Below are 27,335 nucleotides of genomic sequence, written 5' to 3'. Positions count from 1 at the left end.
CTTAGAAAAAAAACTATTTTTCCTTTAATTAACATGCTACATAGACCAGCTTTCCCTTATCTTCTCCAAAAATATGCATGTTTACATTTCTACTTCTAATTCTGTCATAGTCTTAAAATGCAGTAAAAACAACACTGAGGAAGCAGATATGACACAAAACCATCACACACGGTGCCAAACATTGCATGTCAGTGTTATCAAGTGTAAAGTTCACTGAACCAAGAGCTAAATCAATGGATCTTGCTGTTTTATTTATATCACTTAAAAATAGTCTTCAAGGGGCTCTCTTCAAGCATTTCACATACTCAGCCAGTGTGCTTCTTTCTTAGCAATTTCAAAGCCTTGGCTTTAGCTTAGACATTTCAAATAACATCTGCTTTTAAGGCAGCACAGCAATGCTGAATGGGGTATTCTTATAACACAAAGATGAGAGGTCCAGCTTTCCTTCCTTCCATATTAAAAATAGGACAGTAACTCTATTGTCCAAGAAACAGATTTAGAAGGATAACAATGTGAATTAATGTTTCTGGAACAGATGCTCTTCTTGTCTGTACTGCAGGTCACAGAACTGAAGCTTTAAATATTACCACGTTCTGAATGTATAAAAGAAAAATACTCTTATAATATTCTCTTCCTTACATCCTGAAAGTCTCTTTTACCTTGAAAGCAATGTGTGTGCTGATCAAAGTACTCCTAGGGATAGGTGTGTAAGTAGAGAATAGTCAGAGTGCCTTCAAATAGCTTATTACCAGAAGTATTCAGCACCTGAGCTCGGTTGCTAAATTCAGTTGGCTCTACATGTTTGTACTTTTTCTGTGCATAAGCAGCAAGAAAAACCCAGCAAGTCCTGTTTGTATCCGTGCTCTAAAGGGAAACTTTGAAGAGCAGGTGAGGAACGGCCATGGCTGGTGGACTGCTTCCTACAAACCCAACCACGCAATGATCTCTAATCACCACTGAGCATTGAGGGAAGTACGGTGGAAGTGCAGAATAAATACAACCCAGAATTCTGTAACGTAAGGAATGTAAGGAAACCCATCATCGACTACTGAGGAAACGAGAGTTACTCTGAGGAGTGGAGATGGCAAAAGCTCCTCATAGGGTGCTGTACAGTGGCATGGGATGACACAGTGCTGGGGTTGCAGCAACAGGTTTGGAAGGCTGGATTTGTAATGGCTCTTTTAATAGAAGGCCAGAGAGCGAACAGGATGGGAAGGAACCTGGACAAGTGTTATTTTCATCTCAGATGTTATTTATTAAGAACATGAAAGCCTCCTTTTTAGGTGTTGATCATTTGAAAGTCTATTCACCATTCTTAACAAAGCTCAATCGCTCCTGCTTACTCAGACTTGCTTTTCCTCATCTAACATGAACTCCCTGCAGTGAAAAAGTTTAGACAAACACATTTGAGAACGTCAGAATACTGTTTAACAGATTTGTGGTGAGAATGAAAGCGCGCACGGCTGCCAGGTTACAGCTCAATCAACTGAAAACCAACCCTTGGCAGGATTAGTGCCACATACCAGCACCAGAGAACTCATTAAAACCAGAAAATAATATAGGTACCTCATATTGTAGGTTTAAAACTTCTGTAATTTAAAACTAGTGTGGATCTAATGTCCTTCTCAGTTTCTGCAGGGGAAGACAAAATCCAAAAAGAATGTCACGATGTTAGGACCCAAGTTTTCATGAAGAGTGATGCTGGAGGAGCCTTTCCACCTCAAAACTGCATCAATGGAATTAAGGAGGTCACTTCCTCTGCTTACTTTTCATAAGTGAATTGTACAAAGTTGGAGGGTGTGTACAAAGCCTGTGCCTGAAGTCACACAGCTCAGCACACCTTCTGATCACGGTTAAATGGATGATAAGCTATCAGCACACACAGCTAAACGTTCACAACTACAAATCATAGGATCACCAAGGTTGGAAAAGACCTCCAAGATCACCCAAGTCCAACCAGCCACCCACCACCAGTAGTTCCCCACTAAACCACATCCCTTAATTCTGACAAACCGTTTCTGGAGCAGCACCTGAAGATCTACTGATGGCAACAATTTAAAAATGTTCTTCATTCATCAGCTGCTCATTGGCTTTAAGCCTCATTAGAAAGCTCAAGATACAAAAAGCACAACTTTGTTCGAACTGGGAATATGCTGTATTGAAAAGCTACCATAAAAACGCATCCATGTCAAAATTAACCAGACTTACAAAAAAGCAAAAAGCACATCCATCAACTGATGACAGCCACTCTAAACACATCCTAGTGATAAACGTTCCTTCCTTATTCCATTCAATGAAAAAAGATGCTTAATCCACCCTGAGAACAAAAAAATTAGGACAGCAAACAAGAAAATTCCCCAAAACACTTAAACACAGTTTTCTTCCAGATTAAAGAAAAAGCACAGAGTGCCCCAGGAAAATACATAATAAAAATGAATGTTTTCTAAACTATGATATGGGATTAAATGTCTTTTGGGAACAGCCAGCAGAGAGCAAACAATGCATCTATCAATTGCATTCTGAAAACCCCCACAGGTCAAGGCCATGCTTAACATCAGCTGAAGGCACACCATGAACACAGATGTGCTTTGCTTCCTAGACAGAGGGCAACAAATGGCAAGCTGGCTGAAAAAGAGCTAAAGTTTGCCTTTCTTGTCCCCTCGTATCTCAGAACCAACCCAGACTTCTCTGAGCAACTCAAAGCCATTCAGAATTCTGCTCCAGACAGTGAAAGCGAGCTGATGGGCACTGTAACTTTTGCCTTTTTTTTTTTTTTTTTTACTGCTGAAGAGAACAAGTTTGCAGAGCAGAGCTGTTACTCTTCATTGCTTCCTTTTTTAATAATTTAATTTGTGACACACTGCAGGCTTGCTGCTTAGCATTCCTGCTGTGCGAGCAGTCCTCTCTCATCTCCACGAGGGCAAGAGAGGTAAGCATGGGGATTACTAATCTGATCTCTCCAAGCATTCATCAATCTCCAAGAGATTTTTAATGGATGACTGTTCTAAAGGTCTGAAGAAAATCAGATCTGAGGACGTTAATGGATTAGCCATTTCTTCACAATTTACGTATACAGCTGTGTAAAAGGCCAGCATCACATTTGTCTGTGCAAATCCGTGCCAAAACCACCAAGGCAAAAAGGGCATAAGACAACAACCTCCCTCCTAGAAACTTTGCTCCTGACATAGGGAATGCAGAGCTGTATGAAATATGAACAGACCCCACAAAGGGCATGCTTCATACGCAAGCCCTGCCATTGCAGCAACACCCCATTTCCACTTGGGATATTTAAGATTATCTGAAGATTTCTCAGTCTTTCCTGACTTAAAATCTGGGCCAACACATGCTAAGTGTGAGCATGCAAAGTATTTTCCCTCTCTGGTAGCATAAGGTTTTCTACCTCGTGCAGCTTTAAAGCTCTGCAATGAAAGCTCAGAGAAGAGTTTCTGTTATAAACACTGAGTGCTACATACACTGTATACTGCTACAAATGCAGCCTTTTCTGATGACGTTGTGCATACCAGATTGTGCTCGTGAATGCCCAAAGCATGCCTGCTTCCGTAGAAATCCCACAAAGTTTTCAGGGTAAAAAAAAAAATAATCTTTAAAAATACTTACTTCAATTTCCATTGAAACAATACAGGGTAACAATTTGCATCACCCTGAGCAGCATCTGTACCATAACAATTTTATCACTTCTATTTGTGTCATTCATCCTCCCTATCAGCCGTATTAAAACTGAATAAATAAATGAAATTTGACAACCTCCTTTTTCATCCTTCCCCCTGCTTTCCACCAAAGCAGCATATAATGTCTTTTACTGGTCTTCTTACTGGCACTCCAACATGGAAAACAGCTACAGGCTGTTTCCAAAGACCTCAGTGAGCATACCTTGCGTTCAGCCAGCTCCTATAGCCAGGGAGTTCTGGCTTTACATTCCACAGGCTCAGGATCTATCTCTATTCCTTGTATCATTAAGTTAGTCAGAGCCAAAGCTATTACCAGTGATGCCTTCTCCTTGCTGCTTTCAGTTGACTAACAAGACTCAGACCTTCCTCCCACTGGTTTCACCAATCTGGAAGAAATAGTTAACTAGAACACAGCTTGTAAAACTGGACATTTTAGGATTTCCTTGTCATCAGACATTGATCAAAACTTGAGCACAGAAGACTTCCAGATATTCCCTAATCCAAGCAAGCAGAAATCTTATGCTAAATTCATCTGATTCCAGAGAGCACAGAATAAATTTCCTCACGTGGAAGCCAAAAAGGAATGAAGTTAAACAGGAAAGAGTTCAACAAGGAACTTATACAACCAGTACAATTACTTTATGTAGATTTAAAACTCATTCCTACTTGCATTTTCATATGGAAATTACAGCACTATCTGCAATCTGAACGTTTTTTGAGAGGGATTCCTGAGATAGCTAAGTGCCCTTTTATTCTCCATTGACCAGTACGAAGTGTTCCTCAGGAGGAGCTCATTAACACAATGTACACATAGGACAGATCTCCAAGAATCCTTATGAAACACTGCATGGGTATCCAGAAAAATTCAAGAATCTCAGGTTCAAATGCTTCAGTATTTTTAGAAACAATCTTTGGTGCATGAGACTTTTAGTAGATCAACTTTTCAAGTTCAACAAATAACAGAATTGATCACAAGTTATTTCCATCTAAAACTCATTGCCCTTTATCCCATCTTGTTTGTGACTAAAACTGCCAACTAACATTCCATGTTTTAATATTTCCAATCGTGTAAAATAGAGCACCTTTATAAGCTAATCTAAAATTCTTGGACTTCATTAAATGTGATGTATCTAAAAAAATCTGTTTCAGAAGAATCTGACACTATCCACTATTCTGCTAATAGTGTCTTTCATATGAATTTACTTACAAAATTGCTAGAGTTGCTAAAATAAATACTTTTCATTTGTGAGAACTAAAGGAGTGGGTTGATAGAAGTTGAGATGGACCAGTAGATTCTATTTCCCAGAGATGGCATTTGCTTTCCTGAAACAACCCAGTGATAGAAAATCCTGAAAGATGCACTGCTACAGGGGAGGGGCATACATTTTAAATTCTACAGGCAATTCTAATTAGCTGCTCTGTCTGTAAAGCTAGTATAGATTTGGTATATAGAGGTATATAGAGGTATATAGAGGTATATAGAGGTATATAGAGGTATATAGAGGTATATAGAGGTATATAGAGGTATATAGAGGTATATAGAGGTATATAGAGGTATATAGAGGTATATAGAGGTATATAGAGGTATATAGAGGTATATAGAGGTATATAGAGGTATATAGAGGTATATAGAGGTATATAGAGGTATATAGAGGTATATAGAGGTATATAGAGGTTTTGTATGTATTATATATTCACTCAGCTTATTATTCATTCCTATCTGATGCTTGCTGTACAGAAGCTTCCAGCTGAATTTGAGTTCATTCCACCCTCCCATTTACTTTTCTCATGTAGTCTTAGACCAGCATACCTTCAGAGTTCAGCGTAATAAGGGTGACATTGTTCCCAATACTTTGGCTTCCTAATTGTCCACTGTTGGAAACTGAGTCACTGGCCTCAGAGCCACTCTCTCCATCTTCGTTGTGACTGTCGTCGTGCCCTGGAACCTTCACCACTATGGTGTTCTGCCTACGTCCAGGAACAGCACTATGGAAAAGAGAAGAATGTAACTTTGGGGAAACACAATCCTTGATCAGGAGAAACATCACGATAAGGGAATTAAAAACACTAACTGAAAACTGCTCTAACAATCTGATGTTTATAACTAACGGCTATCCAGCAAAATAAAATGGTAGGAAAACAGCAGAATAAACATAAGGTTTCAGTACAATAGTTTATACAAACGTATTAAGAACATTTTCTATCCACAATCTCCAACTCCACTTAATTTTAACTATGCTCTCGATAGTACAAAGTTTAACAGCCTTGCTGGGCTGCTGTGTATTCTTTATTCAGTTGATTAAATACAGGATATTGGCACATTCCCAAGCAATTATCTATCCATGTAAAAAAATACGTAGCTATGGGAACTCTTTCAATTGTCATCTCTCAACGAAACACTGAGCTCATCCCAGATCTTCTAAGATGTCCTCTGCACACCAGCAGCAAAGCAGTGCTCTGTACCTTCAAATGCAGGCTTTCTCCAGGCAGGACTGATGCATTCATTTAGCACTTACATTTACCTTCCCCCCCCCCACCCACCTAAAACATTCCTCACTTTCACTGGGAATTGCTGCAGACCGCTGCTGATCTGTCAAAGAAGGGAGTGAAAGGGGAGGATTCCCAGAACTGCTACTAACTTGCTAAGGATATTTTCCAGAGAATCTGCTGCTCTGCTCAGTGGCTCTTCCTGTCCAACCATCTTGGCTACAATTGAATTCTGCCGGTCGTTGTTCAGTATTACTGTGGTCTGGGGAACAACACTACAAGACAAAAGTCAAAGAGGAAAAGGGAATGTAAAGGAGAAAACCTTTAAAATAATACATTAACACAATCTCGTTGTTCAAATAGCCTACTTAAAGAACAAGGCTTAGAGGCAGTCCCTGTTTTTCCCCCCTCATCACGGTTATGTATCAAATGCCAAAGCTGGTAATCCATTGCACTTGACATCTGTATCACTTTAAGCACTCATAACTCTTTCAGAGGACAGACAGCTTCAATGGAGTTATATAAAAGTCCACAACCCCTGGAAAAGTGATAAAGAATCCATCAACTCAAGACACAAGGAGGAAGTCTGCAAACCACAGCTCCAGAGAGTCACCGAATTCTTGTTTTGAGAAGCCTGGAAGTGAGCATTTTCAGAGCTCCTACAGCCAACTCACGTGGTAAAGCAGCTTTGCTGGTAGGACAATCCCCAGAAAAAGAATGTGAAAATATTGACAGCAGAATCACATATGGAACTTAGTTTAAAAGTACATATTGGTGGCCAGGGTCGAGGGCTCTGAGAGCGCAGAGGTGAGAGCAGCACCGAGGGCATCAGAATAGAACATTAAATAACAACAAGACTGAGCTGTATTTCTTGTATTAAATCTAAAACAACAGAAAAGCAGTTAGCAGCAAGGAGAAACCAGCAGTGAGAAACTCTCTCATTAAAAAACAACACTAAGTCTGCAATACAATACAGAAATAAATACGTAGTAAGTAAATGTCTTCGACACGCAGTTTACTATTTACTTTTGTTTCTGAGATTACCATCATCACTCCCACACTATTATTCCTTGCTCTATCTGCTGAGCAAGGCATCGTTTTGATGTTGGAGCTGCTTGTGGTCATGGCGAACTGAAGGGAAGAGAGAACTCCGAAGAGATGTTTGTGTTTTAGCGACAGCGAAGGCTCTCTTCCTTCTCTTTGCTCCACACAGTAAACAGTCTGCTATTGTTTTTACTTGTCCAACATCTCAAGCTTAATTGATGGCCATTTATTTTTCCTAACTGTATTCCTTGGCTAATTGTTGAAAAGAAATATGAAAGACAAACAAATTAAACAAACGTGATGACAGCAACTCTGTTTATTTCAGCTGTAACAGCGCCCGCTTGCATGAATATTCATGCGTGCTCCTAAGACTTTAAGTGCTACAATATCCATCGCTAAGATCTAATGAAAAGATAAAAAAAACTGTCCTAAGAGCAAACAATAAATGGATCTCAACTTTGGCTCCGCTGAAGTGGCTGATATGGGGTTTTTTTGGAGACAAAAATCCCAGGGCCTAATGCCCCGCTCCCCCATTCCAGCAATTGGAATTGTTGCTAGTAACAAATGGGATTCCTTGAGGACTGCCAATGATCTGTTGGACCGCAGAGCTCGTGAAGCTCTGGAAGATGTTTGTCTAATCATGGACAAGTACAGAGTGTGCTATGGCTCCTCATGTCCATGCGAAGTTCAAGTTCTATTAAGCAATAAACGGGTTGGGATTTTTGGTTTATTTTAGTTGCAATCTGGAGCAGAAAGGCTTACGATGCTTTCACAGTCACTTTTTCAACATGATCTCTCATTAAGAGAAACTATGCACGTTACCAGACACCACATTGTCCTACTTAAATAAAAAGGCAACTTGTATTTCCCCCAGTTTTAAGGCCAAACACCCACCAACTACTTGATCAAACAGGCATAGGATTGGCAGCTGCCCCAGCCCAGCAGCCACGTGTTCTTGTTTCATCTCCCAAGTTGTCCAAATGGATGAAGTTTTTACAGCCCAGCTTAAACGGTCACAAATTTTATACTTCCTCTTGGATGTTATTAACACCATCTTTCCCCCAAACATTTGCGAGTACCTTTTAAAATTTCACTCACCAAAGCTCGTTTTTAAATGAACACTGAATAATTAATTGCATCTGTAGAGATAAATTCAATAAAGTTCCATTTATCAACTCCCTAAGCTTTGGCTCATATTGAGCTCTGATTTAAAAAAAAAAAAAAAAATAGTCCTAGCACTAAAAATAAGGAATTTTGGTTTGAGGGTTTTTTTTGTGTGTGTGTTTTTTTTTTAAGAGAACATTCATTTTTAAAGCCACTTTACTATAAACCATCAGCACAGATTTACCCCTCTCCTCAATACACTGATATACGTTCGAGTTCACAGATTAAATCCACAATTCTTTCTACCCTCCAAATTTACGCCTACAACAAGCACCAGGTCCTCTCTAGGCATTATCCTATTAACTAAGAGAGGTTAAGTTATTGAGAGGAAAAATCCACCATACAGTTGTTTGGGAGGAGCCACTAACTAAACATACCATTTTACTGACACTTCTTTTCCTGGCTATACAGCACAAAGGCAAAACCAGACACCACAGACACAAGGAAAATCTTAGTAACCAGTCACAGCAACAGCCAACTTGTCCATCAGTTGCTCTGCTCTTGGAAATGAGCTGTTACCAAGTGGTAAGGATTCAGAGAATCAGGTTGGAGGGGAAACTGAGTCACACAAAGCACTACGGTGGAGAAGAGCATCTGTTTGGGGCCGCACAGCACAGCACACAACAATCACTGATGGATCTTTCTCAGCGATTAACCTGAGTGGGAACTCTACATCTGGTTTCAAAATAACTGAATGAAGCTTCTTGTCCATTTCCAGGAATCACGAGGCGGCGGATAAAAGATCTCTTTCAGGGCTCTGTATTTAACACACACAGACTCTGGTACAACCCATTCCGTTCTACTTTGATCCTAAAGGAGAAAGATTAATATATATTTTTTTTAAATGTGTAATGCTTAATTCCTGAAGAACGATGCTTCCAAAAGCAGATGACCTAAGGAGGAGGAGGAGGAGGAGGCCTTTCTGTTCAAACCATCATGAAGGTTAACCCAGAAGCTATCATTCCAGTCCATGCTCTGCACACCAGAGCGCTCCGAAGCTGCTGACCAGACCTGACAACGAAGCATCACAAGGCAGAAAGTTCTGAGAGCTGATGCTGTGAAACCTGAGCAGCTAATTATCTGGAAGGAGAACAAAATAACAGTTGGGACCAATACAAAAAGGGAGGCCGGATGCTTGCCAACAGGATTTCAGTCTCAGTTTGTACACAGGCGAAACAGACAGGCACAGGATTCCCTGCAGATACGGGAATGCGCTCCCCAGTAAATTCCCTGTGAGATGTTCTATTGTCTGTTCTCAGTTTTGTTTATTTTAGGGAGGCAGCAACAAGAAATTTGCTGAACCTATACAACTTTAAACAAGGAGTTTATGTAGTCAAAACAGAAGGGGCAGCCTTAAAAAATCCAACAGAGGAAACTTAAATCCTATTACAGCCTACTGGCCCACACAGTGAATTATTCTGTTTTCTTCTTCGTTTTCTTTTTTTCAGACTGTAAATCTTATCCTGTAGATGAGTCTACTGTAAGGATTACTTTTATCATTACAATTATTTTATGCACTAAACGAAAATCATAAAGAAGAGGGAGGGCAGCTACCAGATCCCAAATGAAGCAATTCTTTCTATGAGTGCTGCCAGTACCATACTCACGAAAATGATGGAAAGAAAGTATTAAAAGGGGTCAGAGGGAGTGCTTTGGAAACCCAGCATTGTTGCATGGGCTTCAGTAGTTTCCATTTATGTTCACATATTCCTTTCCCCATAAGCATTAGAACTTGGAGAGACTGCTTCTGCGATTCGTCTGTTCTTGGACACAATTTAGTATTAAAAAAAAAAAAAATTCTAACATCACGATGCTTGTTGGTGGATTTATATTTGGGGATAATGTTTCTTAATGTCACTAAATAATTTGCTAAATTACAGCAGAAAACATTTTTAAAAGAATAAATATGCCAGATAATGATTTTCAAGTGTGTACATTCAGCCTCTGGCTTTTTATTATTATTTTTAAATGCACAAGACCTTTATCTTTTGCATAAGAAAAATGCTGCCAATGGTAATTCTCAGTCTGGAAAATGAGAAAGTCAGATAGGATCATTTACTCTTCACTCTGTCACCTTTTTTCTTGCCAATAACCTGTCAATCACACAGAACATCATCAATGCCATAAAGGAACTTAGCCACCGTGACACTGCCCGCTCTCTTCTTCCCAGATTAAGCTTTCATTTAGCAGAGCAAAACAGAAGGAACTAACAGAACTAACCTTCTGCAGTGCCTCTGGACATACTACTACAAATAGTTATGGAATCTTTACAGCAGTGTTCAAGCACTTCAAGAAAGAAGACAGTCCTCTCTTCAGGCCATTTCTGAGCCTCCTTTGCACATAAACGAATGCAGCTCCTCATGTTTCAGAAGAGAGCAAACTTGCCACCAGCTAAATGAATGGCAAGTGAATATTGTTCACCAAGCAGAGCAGTAAAACACCTGCTATAGGACAGAGCATGTAAGCCAGGCACTTGAACAGTTAAAGTTTTAATGTCCTTAAACTCTGCAGTCGTCTCGCCATAGGCAACTGCCAGAAAAGCAGCAGTGCTATCCATCATTTTCAGTAACAGTTCAGTTACCCAAAATTATCTTTGAATTCTATGCATCTGGAATATCCCATACAACAGACATTATAAAGATAGCATTAACGATTAGGTCTCATACGAAGACAAGCCAAAGTACAGCCACCATCACGGGAGAGAGATTCATGAATCTGACCACTGAGAAAGCTGTAATTAATTTATAATAAAGATAAAGAAAAGCAGCATTTATTAAGACATACTTCGTGTTTTAAGATTTAAAATACTTGAGCTGGAAACTCACTGTAAACTCCAGACATGCTCCAAGTTACAGCAGATATCTACGCAGAGTTTGTGGTGCTCAGCCTTACCTACAGAATCTGCCTTTCAGATGGCTGACAATCAGGAAGAGATGAATTACTGCTTTCAGACCAGTTTTATCAACCGACTTAACAACCTTTTAGAACAACCTGTTGTGGATTATCCTGCTCTGAGAAATGCCAAACACGTTTGTATGACCAACTGTCATCACTCACAAATGCTAACGTCCTTTTGCAGGGGTTCTCCATCTAACCACAAGCCACAAACTGCTACAAGGGATCCGCAGAACCACCGCTCCCCAGCTCAGCGCTGCATGGATTTCACAATACCTGTATGTGTGTAAAAGTAACTCTCACTTGAAAAAACAAATTCTCTTATTGTGAACACAGCTGAAACTCTGTAGAAATTAAACACACAGGGAAACGGTCTTTGAAGGAGCTGTAGACTAAGAGACACAGAAAGGAAGCAATAAAACAGTACAGCTGGGTCAGCTTGCAATCAGCAGCGAAGAGCACATAACCAGAAATAGCATTAGTCTTCTACTTCTGAATAAAGACCAGAAAAACAGGTCATGGCTTACAATCAGCAGGCTAGCACAAGCCTTTCTACAGATAAATGTACCCAAAAACATAACAGCAAGGAGATAACACAAAGGTACATCACTCATTTATCGTGGTTGGTAACAGGCGTGCAGAAGAGCAGAGCAGACTCACGAGAAGATTGTTGTGGCTAAATAATGCAGTAAAATGTGATTTTTTCCTTAGCAAACACACTCCCAGTCTGGGATGACAGCTCTCCAAGTAGGGAACAAAAAGCACTTTTTTTTTTCCCCTCAATTTCAAACGTGCAAAGTACTGGAAATGAAATGAGGACTAATATAAAATGCGTATCTTATAACCCAAATAAGAAACGGCTCTATTTCTAAAGGCAAAAAAGCCCAGAGGAAAAAAGAAGAAAAAAAAAAAGCCTCATCCACACATGTTATAGAAACCACCTGCAGCACAACCACAGCTGAGCACAGGAGTATCAGTGGGGAGACGTGGGCAAAAGGGCCAGGAAGGAAAACTCAGAGTGGGGAAAACGTGCCCCATTACAACACAGTTGCCTGCAATGAAAATCATTTTCCAAACTTCCCTACGATTTCTAATCTCTGCCTCAGAATCAGCACAACTCGATGGACAATCTCAGCCTTCAGCATCACGACCGCAGCACCAGGTTTCTGTCAGCAGAACCAAAGCACACAGCAGTGGTGCAGAAGTGATTTTCAATGTCTATTCCTGTTTTTCTTGCTTCTCATAATTAGCCATTAGCCTGACAATGCTGCCACTCTGAGAGCTGGTACTGAAGCTTTCATATGTCTGTATTTTTTACAAATAATATCATTTTGAAAGAAACTGGGAGCAGATTTCCTCTCTCATACCCCACCCTTTAATATGGAACAAAGAGATCGAGCTGAAGATATGCAAAAACGTACAGTTCCACAGAAGGGGAAAAAATTCCGTTTGGAAAGACATTTGGATTCCAAAGTGTGCTCCTGACGTTTGGAAACGTATCAGTTAAATAACAGCTGCTGCCAAGGGAGGCAGATGGAAGCCTGGCTCAGTGCTGTCTCACCAGCCTTGCTGATCCCTCGCTGGATGTACGGCTTCTCATCCCTCTGCCTCCAGCTCCTTCCCACCTCGTGCAAAGCAAAACCAGCGCTCTCCAAAAACCACCACAGTTTCTCTCTCTGCTAACGTACTGTTTTTCCATACATAGCTAAGACCAGTGGGCTTTGCAGCCTTTAAAACCAGTACTACTGGTGCCTTAATCTGGTGTGAACAGGTATGTAAGTTACTTTCAGTCACAACGTGGACATGAAACATCTGCCCTTTCCATAAGAAGAAAATTTACCGCCAGCAATCAGTGCCTGATGAGGTGCTGTCCTTCTTTTCAGTGTATCCTTGGAACAAAACACTCCAAATTTCAGCAGTACTTTCAATGGAGAGTGCTCCTAACGCTGAATTTTTCAACTCTAAGCATCTCCAGACACCGACATGAAAAACACATTCTCAAACCTGGAGCACAAAGCAATACATAAGACTTTTCTGCCCCCTTCTGTTCATTGGGTTGGATAGATGACTTCTTAAACACACAGCATGCAATGGGTGCTTCCAAGAGCCGCTGTACTGCTTCAAATACACTGAAATTCCAGAACTGCACTGAAATTAAATCTTAATAATCATTTTCACTCATTTTACAGTGGTCGCTCCCTTGTATTAAAAGCAAGAATTCTTTTCAAACGTTTCTTTGGAAAAAGGAGAAGCACGACCCATACAAACGGGTTTGCTCTGAACCAGATTTCTGTTGGTGTACTCTCCACCCTTATTTCTTAAATGCAATAGCTGGCTGTGCTAAAAGTTCTGCTTTCCCCATAACTCATGTAATATCACCTTATGGGATTTGGCAAAAGCATAGGTCAACCTACATTTTAGTGCTTCTATAACTGGCTTTAAATGGCTTTTTTAATACACTAATTGCACTAGTAAATGTTCCCCCTAATCCAGACACGGAACTCAAAGCTTTTCTGATCCCCACCTACGCCTCCCTTTTTCGTTAGCAGACACCCTTACAACTGAAGGATGTCCATCCCTAAAATGTCCCAGCACAAGGCACAAGTTCTGTGTCTGCTCAGCACTCATTCCTTAGCTTGCAGCTGAGAACAGTGACATATTGCAGGACTTCATCCAACTGCATTCATCTTCTTGTGCTGCAAATTTCAGATTCACTCAAGTGAGATGCAGAACAAAGTTGCTGTACGTTAGCTAAGAGGGAACAAGTATCCATTCACACGTGGTTCAAAACAAGAAGTACAAATTATTTCATGTTTCACACCTCTCAATTTAAAAGGCTCTGGGTTGATCACATACAAAGATCAGCAAAAGGAAGCTTATGGCACCACAGCACAGTAGATTAAATAGTAAGACCTGCATTGCCTCTGCATGACTGAGACAGGAAGAAAGTTTAGTACTTCAGATTTGACTGTATGTGTATATTGCTGAAAATCTTTGCAACCCTCTATTTCTTTTAAGAATTCAAAATTTTATCTTTAGATTTTTTTTTTTCAAGCATGTTTCAACAGCTACTTTTTTTTTTTTTTAAATCCATTTATTTTGCATCTATTTCTCAGGCAAAAGTTATCAGCCATGCTTGCTAAGCTATCATCCAAAACACTGTGCTGTTACAAAGGATATTTCATCCGAAATCAATAAGTTAAAAACATATGGGCTGGGAAGACGAATCAACACAGTTCAAATCTTGGTCAGCTCAAAACGTTCTATAGATTAAGTTCCATCCATACACGACTCCAAAAACCAGATGAAACGTTAGTACTAAATTGTTGTTTTAATCCTACAGCTGACCTCCAGCTCTCAACCTAAATGCTATCTGAAAGTTATATATTGGTCCTGAATTTATCAAATCCCACCAACAAATTCCTACATGTTTGGCTCCTCGATATCTTAATGCAACAATAATGGAATGTGAAATTCCAACGAGAACACTGCTGCACAAACCTCAGCAATCCAAGGCACCGCTTCTCCTCAGTCCCACGTGAATTTTAACTCCCAGTGGCGGATGGATTAAATACAAAACGGACACAAATCAATGATGCATGGAATTTGGAGCACTTGTGGAAGGTCCGTAACAAAAACTCCAGACAGACAGAGCCTACAGGACAAGATTCATTTCTTAGTATCTAAATCTCCAGCACAAGCGTCCAAAACAAGAGTTATGACTGCTTGCAGCACGGCTGCTGTAGATCTTGCCGGATACAGCAAACTGCAATAGAAATCAGAGTCGGGAGAGTTCCTCAACTATTTTTAATATAATGATGTGTCAGTCCCAAGTATAATGAATCACAGAGGTCTGCTGAAGTTACAGCATGTACCAACAACTGAAATGTGCGTGTCAGTGCATTCGAAAGATGTCAGTCGGAATGATGACCACCGAGGAGCAGATTCACTCTAAAGAAGTTGAGGCTGACGAGTTCTTCTGACAGACTGGGAGATTCTGGAAAGGGTTACAGTGTTTTTCAGGGAATCAGACGTTAAGAACTTGGTTCATAGTACAGCCAAAAGCCAACGCTATGCAGCTCAGGACCGGGGGGCTGCTGCCTCTTTGAGAACTGCAGTCTTGGCTTAAATTCAGTTCCCGACATTGAACTGCAAGCGTAAGAGAAACTAATTTTCAGACAAACACACCTACTACACCTCAGCAAGTTATTTGGGGATGTAATCTGTTAATTTGTGTATTTCAAGCCACAACAATTCCTCCAGGCTACAACACAGCTGAACGCTTGCCGGCATTGCAAGGAGCAGGTGGCTAATTTCCTTCCTTCAAGAAAACCACAGAGCTCACACCTCACACTTGAAAACTAATGACTGCGTGTATGCCTGCATAGCCAAAAATGGGTGTGTAAGAAACCCACCCCTCTGTTATGTCTTTGCTGTGAGGGATTTAAGGAAAAGGAGCGGTAGAATTGAAAGCAGAAGCCAAAAAAAGGCACAGAAAGTAACAATATCTTGGGGCAAATGATACAACTACAAAGACCTGGCTCCTTGAGTGAAACTGCAGCTTTGTCTAAAATGGTTTGTGTTTTTTGTTGTTGATTTTGCTTATTAACTAATTACTATTATTATTTCATTAACACTTGATTGGGGGTGTACCTGAAACACTACAGGTTTGCCATCTTCCTTCCCATGCACAACGCCCATGGGCTGGACTGGTGCACAAAGAGCTGTTCAACGCGAGGGCAGCACGGCCCCCCTCAGTTCTTCATGACACAACCCCATTAATTACAAACAGAACTCCTACTGGCTGAAGCTGCAGGTATGACACTCCAACTGCTAATTTAAAACAAGTTTGTTTGCACACAACACCGCTGATCGACAACAGAAAATAAGGGGGAATGTTGGTTAGCTGATTGATAGCACAGGGTCCGGTCCCAAACCATCACAGACACTCATCTGTGCTTTTCTCAGCCACTCCCAGACTTCAAGGGCTGCACTGAACACTCGGTTGGAAAGAGGCCCCACCATCAGACATCCCAATGGATAAACACACAGCGTTTGCTTATAAAAAGTGACAAGAATTTCTGAAAAGCTGATCAACTCCAAATATTTCCCAAAGATTCTCCAAATACGTTCTGGTCACCACCCCAAACAATGCAGTGTCTTTTCAAGACTTTTTTTTTTTTTTTTTTTTTTTCTCCTTGAACCTGGCTTACTTTTACATATTTTCTAACACAAAGGGCAGTTGAGTTGTCTTCAGGGCCGAATGTGGAACCGGAGAAATATTTTTCCAGGCATAAGTTCACTGTGTGAGATCAAGCTCACAGCAGGCAGAATAATGTACCTGTAACTTGAAAAATAAACCCTATGCCACGTGGCTTTCATGACACTATACCCCTCAATATCTGCTTTGTTTCAAACTGTGGCAACCTGAAAAAATTCCACCTGCAAATGAAACACCTTCAGACTTTCCAGATGGAACCGTCAGCTCTTGCCTCTGGTTCCAGATATTCACTACCCCAAAGGTTTACAATGCTGATCTACTTTATCATCGAATCATAAAAGGAAAGAAAAAACAGCCAGAAATTAAACTCAGAGAGTTGCCTAACGAATGATGTCTTTTCACTCACAGAGTGGTGAAGCACTGGAACAGGCTGCCCAAGGAGGCTGTGGATGCCCCATCCCTGCAGGCATTCAAGGCCAGGCTGGATGTGGCTCTGGGCAGCCTGGGCTGCTGGTTGGTGACCTGCACATAGCAGGGGGTTGGGACTGGATGAGCACTATGGGCCTTTGCAACCCGGGCCATTCTATGACTATGTGGAAAAGAGGTTAACTACTTTCCCCAGAGCCTCAGCAGCCACTACATAATGATAAGAACTGAAAAATTACAATTCTTTTTGAAAGCCTGGATTAGTATTGTTGGATACTTCATTAAAATCAATAACAATCCTTATGATAAAGAGGCAACAAAAATGAAAAAGCCATTCCACTCCTGATAACATGAAATTAGGTTGGTTAAGGCAGTCGTAATTCATAGAAATACATATGAAAAATTCCAGGTATTTGGTTTTTATACCAATGCCTTCATTAATCTGAGTGGTCACAAACATATTAATGATCTATACCTACAAAAATACAGAAGTTTTTACACTCTATCTGATACATAGCCTCTCTTTTGCACAGAAAAAAAAATTTATACCTTAAGACCAAAGAAAAAAAATCACCACCAACAAAAAAGACAAGTGCAGTGTCCTAGAACCAGCTGACCAAACCACCAGAAGTGAATGGCAGCCACAGGCAGCTTGAGTTGGTCAGCATCCATCCCCTGAGCAGGTCTTGCTCAAAGACACCACGCCAGGCCTTTACACCAACACTGACTGCACAAAACTCTGCAGCTGCATTGAACTCTCCCACCAAAGGCAGAAATACATGAAATTCTATCTCCACCCTTGGTGATTAGTACATCCCCAACTCTATTTTAACTTCACTATGACAAATGTTCAAAGGAAAGATTTGAAAAGAAGAGGAACCCTACTTATAAATGAATTCCCATATTTCATCAGAAATGTTTTTACGACTACGAAGAAAATACCAATTTTAAATGTAAATCCTCTCCAAAATCAATACATTTCAAAAACCATTATCCTCAATTTAACAGCAATAAAAAAATTACATCCTTGAGAACGCAGCAGAATTGCACAACGTAACATTGGCAGAACACATCCAGAAAAACAAATGAGGGAGAGAGTTCTGTGAAACCAAAACAAATTCCTGTGTTATCTAAAGCAATCAACCTGAACCATTTATACTTGGGCTTACTCACTCAGAGGAATGATTAATGGAAAGATGCTAACCAAAATAACTCTGTTTCTGGACTGAAACCTTTCAGATGAAAGATTTCCTTTAAAACACGGGTAGAAGATTTCAGCTGTGCTGTCACACCATACGTTCATCAACTTATAAATCTCAGGGCTGGGCACACACTGCATTTCAGACTTATCATGTGGGGCTGCCACTCTGACGGCCATCAGGCACCGCACCAGCTCTGCTAGCCAAGAAGCTTTCAGCAGCTACCGGGATTTTCGAACAGCGTGGTACCTCATAAAGAAAAATAATTAGGTATTTCTAATGGCCACATTGGCAGGAAACGTTGCAGACAGAGGAGGAGACGTAATCACTTCGTGGAGGGGAAAGCAGGACTGTGCTAATGCTGCACAGAGCTGGACACAGCTCCCAGCACCAGGACAATGCCACGACCAGCTCATGGCGTTACGCTGCTGTTCTCGACTCTTCTTTAAGTCCAACACAGCTCTGTGTGATCTAGCACTCCTTGCCCTCCATTCTTTTAGTTCTGAAACCCTGACCACCTTATTTCCAAGTGCAGATGAAGAACCTGTGCTTGTATTTGGTCAGCTCTACGAGCAGCTGGTTGACAAGCCATGGGTAACTACGCTTTTGTTAGAGTGGTCACCCTGGCAGGAAACATTCATTTCTTATGGTAACAAGCTTATATTCCACCCTGTCTCATAAAGGCATGAACTGCAAGATATCATAATAAAACGTGATTATGAGCTTGATATTTTAGGTTAAGGAGTGTATCTCAATTATTAAAATATCAATAATAGAAGTTAATAAAATACAGCAGTGAGCAAGTAGTGGCATAATAGAAAAAGGCTAATGTTGGTGGTTTGTGTTTGCCTGCTTATCTCTAAGGAAGTCCCTCACAACAAAAAGAAAGGAATTAATGTTTTCTGTGGAGCTCTAAAGCTGTGCCCTCAGAACACTGCACTGAGCATAACTTATCAAAGTATTTTTCAAGTATTAAGTTCAGAATGGGTGATGAAAAAGATCAGAAAGTGGAAAATCTGACTGACAAAAGACAATTTACATTTGTGTACTTTGACTACAGTGGTATTATGAGAAAGTTGTTGATGGATGTTACACAGTTACAATAGAAAATAAACAGTAATTACTTAGAGGTTTTTCCTAGGAATAAAATTATCAGTGATGGAAAAGTTGTTACACAAAAAGTCTCTTGATCATCACATTTCTCTGGCTGGAAAAATATCCATGGTTACATGATAGGCACATCAATGTTTAAGATACTTGGAACCACATTAGGCAACTCGTAAAGGTGCTCCAGGTCAAACCTGCCCCTTCATCAAGGTGGATTCGATTATTCAACAGATTCTCCATCTCAGATTTCTAACTCCAAAACAAATGCAGATACTGTTGTACTGTTTTCTTCGGAAAACAAGCACATGAAACAATCTCCATTGTATTTCTGGCAGATAAAAATGTGAAGTAATCAGAATGATGAACTCATTAACTCAAAGCAACCAGATAAATAAATAAAAGCAAATCTTCAAAGCCATCTAAAACAGCCAATGTGACTTTTCCAGAGATGGATGATGTCTTGTTCAAGCCAAAATGAAATGTGGAAACAGTTGCAAACTGTCCGTGGATCAGTGTGGTGGGATTAGTCTTACTCTAACTAGAAGTAACAGCATGACGTGGGTACAGAAGTTATCTTTGAGAAATTCACTCTACAGTCACGAGCAGCACACTGAGATCCTGACAGCTGCATGGATGGAAAACCATCGAGATGCCAGAGAAATGGATTTAGGTTATTTTTACAACATTATTTCTGTTATTTTCTTACCATCGTACTTTATTGCAGGTCTGTGTAGCGCCAAGAGGAGAACCTGCCACCATGGGGACCTGGATGGGGCTGTGCTGTTTGTTCATGACAAGATCCAACTTCTCTTCCAGTGATTTACAGGTAGCCTCTAGAGCCAGCAACTTTGCCTCAATGCTATCCAGTCGCAGGCATATTGTCTGATTAATGGAACATAGGAATGACTAGAAAGGGGAGAAAGCAAGAAAAACTGCTTTTAAAAACTTACACATTTATCTTCAAGCAACACACACATAGGAAAGCTCAGATAACTGTGACTGGAAAACGACTCTAACGTAACTAGCAGTGTGCCTAGTGACTAAAACCAGCCACGGACAAAACTGATGACATCCAGGAGCATTTTAGCATTCTCAGACTCATCCAGATCCTTATTTAAATGCCAAAAGCAACCAAGCCAAATACATTTGCACCTAAGCACTTTGTTAGTATGATTTCATACACCACAAAACAATTTAAAATAGCATGCCAGTGCCTTTCATTCAAAGTATTTAAAAACAAAGGGATTATAAACATCTGAAAGCATCCTTCTGGATAAAGTTAAGATTTCTTTTCCTGTCCAAACAGATAAATTCACATGATTACAGTGGAAATTATTTCAACACAAATCACTTCAGAGATGATAAACGCCGCTCACTTCGGTTTTCTCCTGAACAGCAAGTCAGGAAAAGCAAATAAGTAAAATCTGTTTTCCTAAGCAATTTGATTTAAAAGAAAGCATGCTCCACTTGGTTTCCCTTGGGGAAATACAGGCTACTGAAGGGTAACGGTACACGTGCTTCTCTGCAAACAGCGACCACGCCATCTTGTGGCCCACAGCTACAACTCACACAGCCAATCCGGCTGCTCCAAATGCAGAGCTCCACTTTCTACGGCAGAATTCCCGTTATCGAATCACATACCATTCAACAAACACGGCAGCAAAGTACAACTCATTCACTTAAGCACCAAGACAAAATCACGACTAAAATACACCAGGAAGGGCAGCATAGAACAGCTTGGGTTGGAAGGACCTCAAAGATCACCCGGCTCCAACCCCTTGCCGTGGGCAGGGATGCCCATGAGGAGGACGGGCACCAGGTCAGCATGGCAAGTCCTGTGAGCACAGAGAAGGCTGGGCTAGCTGAGCCTGAACCAAATACAGTTTAACTCTCAGGAGAATGCTGTTAGCTGAAGAACTAATTTTAAACACGCTGTAAGTAGCTGCATGTTGTAACGATGATGAAATATTCATCTTAGATACATATTACCTATATATATATATAACCGTATCTGGGCATTGTAATACACTATATCAAGTTTATCCTCTAGGTCAAGTTTACTCACTTCATCAAAATGATGTCTGGGTCACTGGAATTAATTCTGCTTATATTTTATTTTGCACATAAACTTTTAGCTATTGATTTCACACCGAGAGATTTACCAATTCTCTAGATATTAAAACTTCTGCAGAGAAATCAACGTACACTGCAAGAAGGATATAATTCCAGTCCTACATAGAAACAGATAATTACATATAATGGGTTCGTTTTCCCCAGGAAAGCTTACTTAATTGGTTGTTTGAATAAGAATAGAAAAGAAATGATGGTAACCTTAATAGAGGGATCCTGGCAGTTAATTTCTATGCGCTGGCGTTTCAGAGTAGGCTCTACATCATCGTCTGTCACTTCATGATTCGCCAACACAACTGCAAAGAAAAATATGCCATAGCACATACTACAAGAGACAAGAGTTACAAATGCATTAAATGGAAAAAAATCAAAGAATATAAAAGGAGTCTGTTTAACATACTGTAATTTTTTTTCAAACTTGTTTGTGTTAAACTATGACAACAGCTTACTACTTCTCAAGAAATTATTATCCAGATCTAAGACAATTTCAGCTGCACTGAGGGTGTAAAGCTTGGGTGTTACCTTGGATATTTCTTCTTTTTTAATTAGGAACTCACCGTGAGGAAGCAGAGTTGCCACATCAGCTGTTCTGCTTCGACAGATCCACTGGCTTCTGAAACCCCAACACTCTACAAAACCGTAAGCAGTGCTAATGAAGTTCTAACAAACACAGGATTTCCCCCACTCTACGCAGGGTAGCAATAGATAGTTTTTCCCCAAAATACATTAACAAAATGCTGCGGGCTTTCCCAAATAAGTAGTTGACTATGCAGACCGTGCTGTGGGTGATAATCCTGCCCAGCAGGTTCCCAGCCAGGTTGGGGCAGGTGGCTCTCAGCTGCTCCTCCAACTCTTGGGAAACATTTCTAAACAAACTTTTTCCTTCTGCATCAGAAGAAGGTTTTTTGATAAGAGACTATATTTTCTGTAACTGTGGTTACTGTTCATTTCTACCAACACTTACTCACCTATACGTGAGTAATAATCTGATCCAAAGGCTATTAAAGATGCATAAAGAAAGCTGTTTAAATTCAGCTGGTAATCTTAATAAGCACTTCAGATTTCTAAAAGAAAAAGTTCAGGAGTGATTTCCACCTTGTCAGTGGGTAATACTGTACCTGGGTTGTCTGGAGTCAAGTCTTCAACGGCAATCTGAACAACATCTGCCAAATCCTGTTCTGACATCATTCAGAACCAGGCTGCAATGTCCAGTCAAACACCACTGAAGGCCCCCGAACAAGCAGCTTTACGAGACATGCAATCCTGAAAAACAGCAGCAAGAGGAGCATTGATCTCTCATATACAACAATTTAGCACTCGTTTTTTCTCAGTGGCCATGAAAGAAAACTGCTCATACAATGGCACAAACTGCCATGCTAATTGGAAGCTTATCAAAGAGACAGCAGCTGCACTGTGGGCATCACCTCTATGAGTAACCTTCCTACTGTAGGAGCAGGACCACACTGCAAGCCTTACTTGCTGAGTCTTTCTACATATTCCTAATGGATAAAGAGATGGGTTAGCATCAGTGATTTGATGGCCCATGGGTTTAAAACACAAAAGAAAATGCCTTCTTTCCAATGTGTTGACATCTTTTACTTTAAAGGCTTGTAAGAGTATATAAATCTATCTGTAAATTGTGGGGTTTTAATTTGCAAACTATTACTTGGCTCTGGAAGCACTCAGACCCAACCCTTGATGCTGCAATAGCACACGAATCTGCACAGGTCCATACACACACGAGCTCCTACCCCGTACAGACTGTAACAGGCCTCAAAATCCAGTGAGGACTGGGAGCTCTCTTGCTGCTAATTACAAGTCGACTTGGTTGCCCAAGGAGGCTGTGGATGCCCCATCCCTGCAGGCATTCAAGGCCAGGCTGGATGTGGCTCTGGGCAGCCTGGGCTGCTGGTTGGCGACCTGCACACAGCAGGGGGTTGGAACTGGATGAGCACTGTGGGCCTTTTCAACCCAGGCCATTCTGTGATTCTATGATTGAAACAAAAGTTCCATTTTTTTCTTGGCTATTGAATCTGTTTTTTCTACTGTCTGATTCCAATGAAGCTATTTTCAGAATATTTCCTGATTTCTCAGCCCTGTTCCCTTGGAGCTCTCCATCAACGTTATTTATTAGGGTTTTAAGAGAAACTTTCAGCCTCTAAAGCTGAATTAAAATCACTGGAATTGGTCGTATCTGTTCTTTCCCACAGCCCTAAAAGGACAGGCATAAAACACAAAGAGATCAGTCAACTTTTTTTTTTTTCCCCCCTTTCCCAACCTGAAGCAGAAACACAAGTGAAATAACTTGAGGTTTACCAGTGGAAACGGTAATTCATCCCTTAACATTGACCCTGAACCAGCTCCAGCTCTGCATAAAGATTTCCCTCTTCCATGGGAACACAAGAAAGCCAATAAAGCACGCAGGTGGAGCACGGGGCGCTGGGACAGCATCGGAGCCGGGGAAGGATTCGGGGCCCGGGGCAACGTCAGCACCCATCTCCACACTGGGACTCCCCACATCTCAGAATTGTTTACTCAAAATATCAGTGTTGCCAACGTTGAGTCATTTACAATTCTGATGGTGGTGAAAAACGGGCTGGGACCGCACGGCCGTGGCTGCGCGCCCGAGAAAGCTGGCAATGTCCTCGAGAGTGTGGGTGCCATTTGGCAAATGAGATTTGCCATTTCTGAGAAACCCTGGCCTGCAGCCAGTCCTAACATCATAAAGCAGCTGTGCTCGAGTTACTGTCCATAATGTCACACGCTGCAATACTGAGAACCCGGCCCTCGAGTTGAACGCATCCGCTGCTGAAGTGCTAAAAATGGACCGACTACAACAAAACCCAGCTTGGAGAACTTCGGCCGTTCACACGATGTTGGATCTCGCTGATGCTTTGTGCTGCATTCTAACCAGCTGCGCCCACAAACACATCAGTGACTCATAAATCATTCCAAAGCATTTCTCTTTCTTTCAAGCCGTTCTAATACATACTTAGCTCTCCAAAACTCATCATGAAATGACTGAGATGAATTAAATCAGCCTGCAACACAAACACAGGGTAATTTCACGCTTCTGACCTCTGTTCTGCATCTCTCCTGGGTCACAGCCCAAAGTACTCAACCTCAGATCAGAAAATAAGTCCTGAAAGATTCTGCCCGTCCTTAAATAACAGCACGGCTACAAAGCCCTGATGGGGACAACAGCCATTACACACACACAGCAATGTTTCTTCGTAACATCAATATTTATTTCCATTTAAACACATTGTATTACAGTTTCAAGGAATCCCACACTGCTGCTAGGCAGTCGGCCAGCATCAGGACAGAACCCATTCTTGGAGTCTCTGTGGGTGGAACAAAACATCGCTGTGCTGTCGGTGCACTCAGCAGTAGGGTGCTGATGGAAGCAGTGCCTGAGCGAGCTGCGCTGCGTACTGCAGCCACAGCAGCTTCCACAACTGGGAATAACTCTACCCAACTCCACATTTCAACTTACAGTTGAAAACTTCCATAGCAGGCTAAAGAATGCTATGACCAACACTTGACTTCAGAATCAAGGATGAACGAATGATGAATTTGATACTATTAAAGTTAAATTGCCACCTTTGAAAAGCCTCAGCCTGCAAATTCAGAACAATTTCCTCAATCCATTTTCTATGTATTTTACTTGGTGAAGTATTCACCACCATTTCTGGAAGCCAAGTATTTCCTCTAACATTGGCCAGACGTCCCCAGCTCTCCCCACTTGCCCCTTCTGGCTGCAAGCCTTGCCCCCACTGACCCTAAATTAAGCACACACACTAAGAACCTGATGATGAAACATTACCTGAAGCAAATATGAAGTGAGAAGAGAAAAACAGAAAGGCCAAAAGCTTGGGATAAGCCTCAATAGGGAAGGAAACGTGCCTGCTTTGCTTCCCCCCAGCAGCATGCAGGTTGGGCCCTATAGGGCCAGCCCAGCGTTAGCGGGGGGAGGGCACAGGGACGTTGCATCCCTGTGAGCACTCTCATCCCCGACTGATACATCTGATACTCTAGATTTAAAGTAGCCTTTGTTTAATTAAGGAAATTATTATTTGTAAGCAACTAAATCAAATTCAGGTCAGCTGAATTCTGAATTACCTTACCTGCGCATGAGTTTAATTTCATTAATCCATTTTAAAACATTAATGCAGAATAATTCCTCTGAGCACTCACTTGTAAACAAACCTATTTACTGAAACATCTGATGGCTTTACAAAATCACAGGGCATCATTCCAAAGCATACAACCAAACACATCCAGTGACTTGTTAACATAGGAGAACATGTGCTGAACATCAATCTTCTCTCCTGCTAATTAGCGAGGGCAAACACTATACTTCTCAAAAAAAAACACTGACATTCTCCAAAGCTTTATTCCGCTCACGGTGTGCACTTGGACTTCTCTTATTTGAGCAGATCATTACTCCCCTTGCTGGCACTTCTCAGCACTGTTAGAGGCACGGAATCATTAAGGTTGGAAAAGCCCACTATGACCATCCAGTCCCATCACCACCATGCCCACAACATGGATAAAACACTTCCATCATTCATTCTGCAAGATGGCCAAAACTGACTACCAGCTGAGGAATGCCAATCCATTTCCAAGTGTTGTTCCTCTTCATTTCACTCATCCTTTCAATCGAGGACAATTTTCAAAGACACCATTTTTGTTGCGTTCCTCTAAGTACAACCCCTGCTAGCCAACCTGTCCATCTTTAGTAGCCTAACATCCATCACAAAGGGACAACGATTTTTATCTTGCCAAGAGCTACAGCATGCAACAGAGGCAGCTGAATGGCACAGTGCATTCTGCATATGCTGTAAGGGCAGTAATCTTCTGCGTGCACAGATTGGTTCACAAGTGAGATGAGCTTATGGGGCAGAGGGACTCCAGCATGCAGACCTGCCCTCGTGCAAGTTATGTAGAAGCATGGAAGAGGCCCTCCAGGCAAAAAACACAGCTTTTCACACGAGATCCTCATGAAGAACAACCAACATGCCCAGGTTATGACCTGGCACAGCAACCAGTGTGCTGCATCTTAATGGAAACAACCCCCAAGACCAGCCCTGTGCAGAGAGATGGGAAACACCTAATTGGATACATGAAGTTATTCATGGAACTAGGAGGTTCAGAACACACCAATGCTCTTTTAGTCTTGCAACAATTTCATGACACCAAAGCCTGACTTTTCCCTAAGTTAAGGTCATTGCAGTTGGCATGGAGCCTTCCTACACCAACTCCTAATTCCCCAACAAGCCACATTATTGCTTATGTTATTACACTGAAGCATGCAAAGAAGCTAGAATAGCAGTGGTGCAATAGAACATAGGGTTTGATGCTCTAAAGCTGCAGTCCCTCAATGTACCAAGTCAAAAGTTACTTTCAAAACTAAAAATAGGAAAAAAAAAAAAAATCATATTTTGCACCTTCTCATCACTATTTAAAACTAAAAAAAAAAAAAAAAAACCCTCTAATCTTTTCCAGCTTCTGTTCAGCTCTTATTGTTCTCAACTCACCTTAAGAGGGGTGCAGAAGCATTGTGTTTTACATGAATTTCATGGTAAAATTACACGTGTTTCAGTTGAACTATTTTAAAAGTTGGTGTCATATATGGACATCTTTGGCTCAGCCAGGGATCAGAAGGACACTGTTCTGCTTGGGTGTCTTTTGGTAACCAATCCCCCACCTTTGGCCACAGCCCTAACACAGCATACAACAACCTCAGGCAGGAATAGAGCTGTGTGAACCAACCCAGCCCCAGCACAAGGAGCCACAGCACTGAGTGTGGCCATGCACATCAAACACGAGTTCCCCATTCACTTTGCACAAACGTGCTACAATCTGTACAGCTGAAAACCAGCAAGAACCAAGCAAGAACTGCTCAGCTAGCAAAGGCAGCACGCAGAACTTGATGTAGCCATGGTGTTTTGTTGTTTTCATCCACTAGAT

At 41.1% G+C, this 27,335-nt stretch overlaps 1 protein-coding gene across 7 annotated transcripts in view; it reads right to left on the bottom strand.

The window, feature by feature from the left end:
• BANP (BTG3 associated nuclear protein) overlaps positions 1–27,335 on the bottom strand; it is a 127,426-nt gene that overhangs the window by 94,225 nt on the left and 5,866 nt on the right. For 5 of the 7 annotated variants that reach the window (XM_085234800.1, XM_085234802.1, XM_085234801.1 and 2 more), the window contains exons 2-7: positions 22,481–22,625; positions 21,920–21,991; positions 21,564–21,658; positions 19,939–20,138; positions 6,329–6,451; positions 5,500–5,675 (exon numbers count right to left, since the gene is read on the bottom strand). In XM_085234800.1, coding sequence (XP_085090926.1) covers positions 5,500–5,675; positions 6,329–6,451; positions 19,939–20,138; positions 21,564–21,658; positions 21,920–21,991; positions 22,481–22,550 — 736 coding nt within the window. In that variant the 5' untranslated portion in view covers positions 22,551–22,625. The remainder of the gene's footprint in view (positions 1–5,499; positions 5,676–6,328; positions 6,452–19,938; positions 20,139–21,563; positions 21,659–21,919; positions 21,992–22,480; positions 22,626–27,335) is intronic. The other 2 variants (XM_085234803.1, XM_085234806.1) reach the window with 1 other exon arrangement.

This window comes from Meleagris gallopavo, chromosome 13 (genome assembly GCF_905368555.1).
Source record: "Meleagris gallopavo chromosome 13, MGAL_WU_HG_1.1, whole genome shotgun sequence".
Classification (NCBI taxonomy): Eukaryota; Metazoa; Chordata; class Aves; order Galliformes; family Phasianidae; genus Meleagris; species Meleagris gallopavo.
Note: the sequence above shows the minus strand (reverse complement) of the source record. Positions and strands in the feature narration are given on the sequence as shown.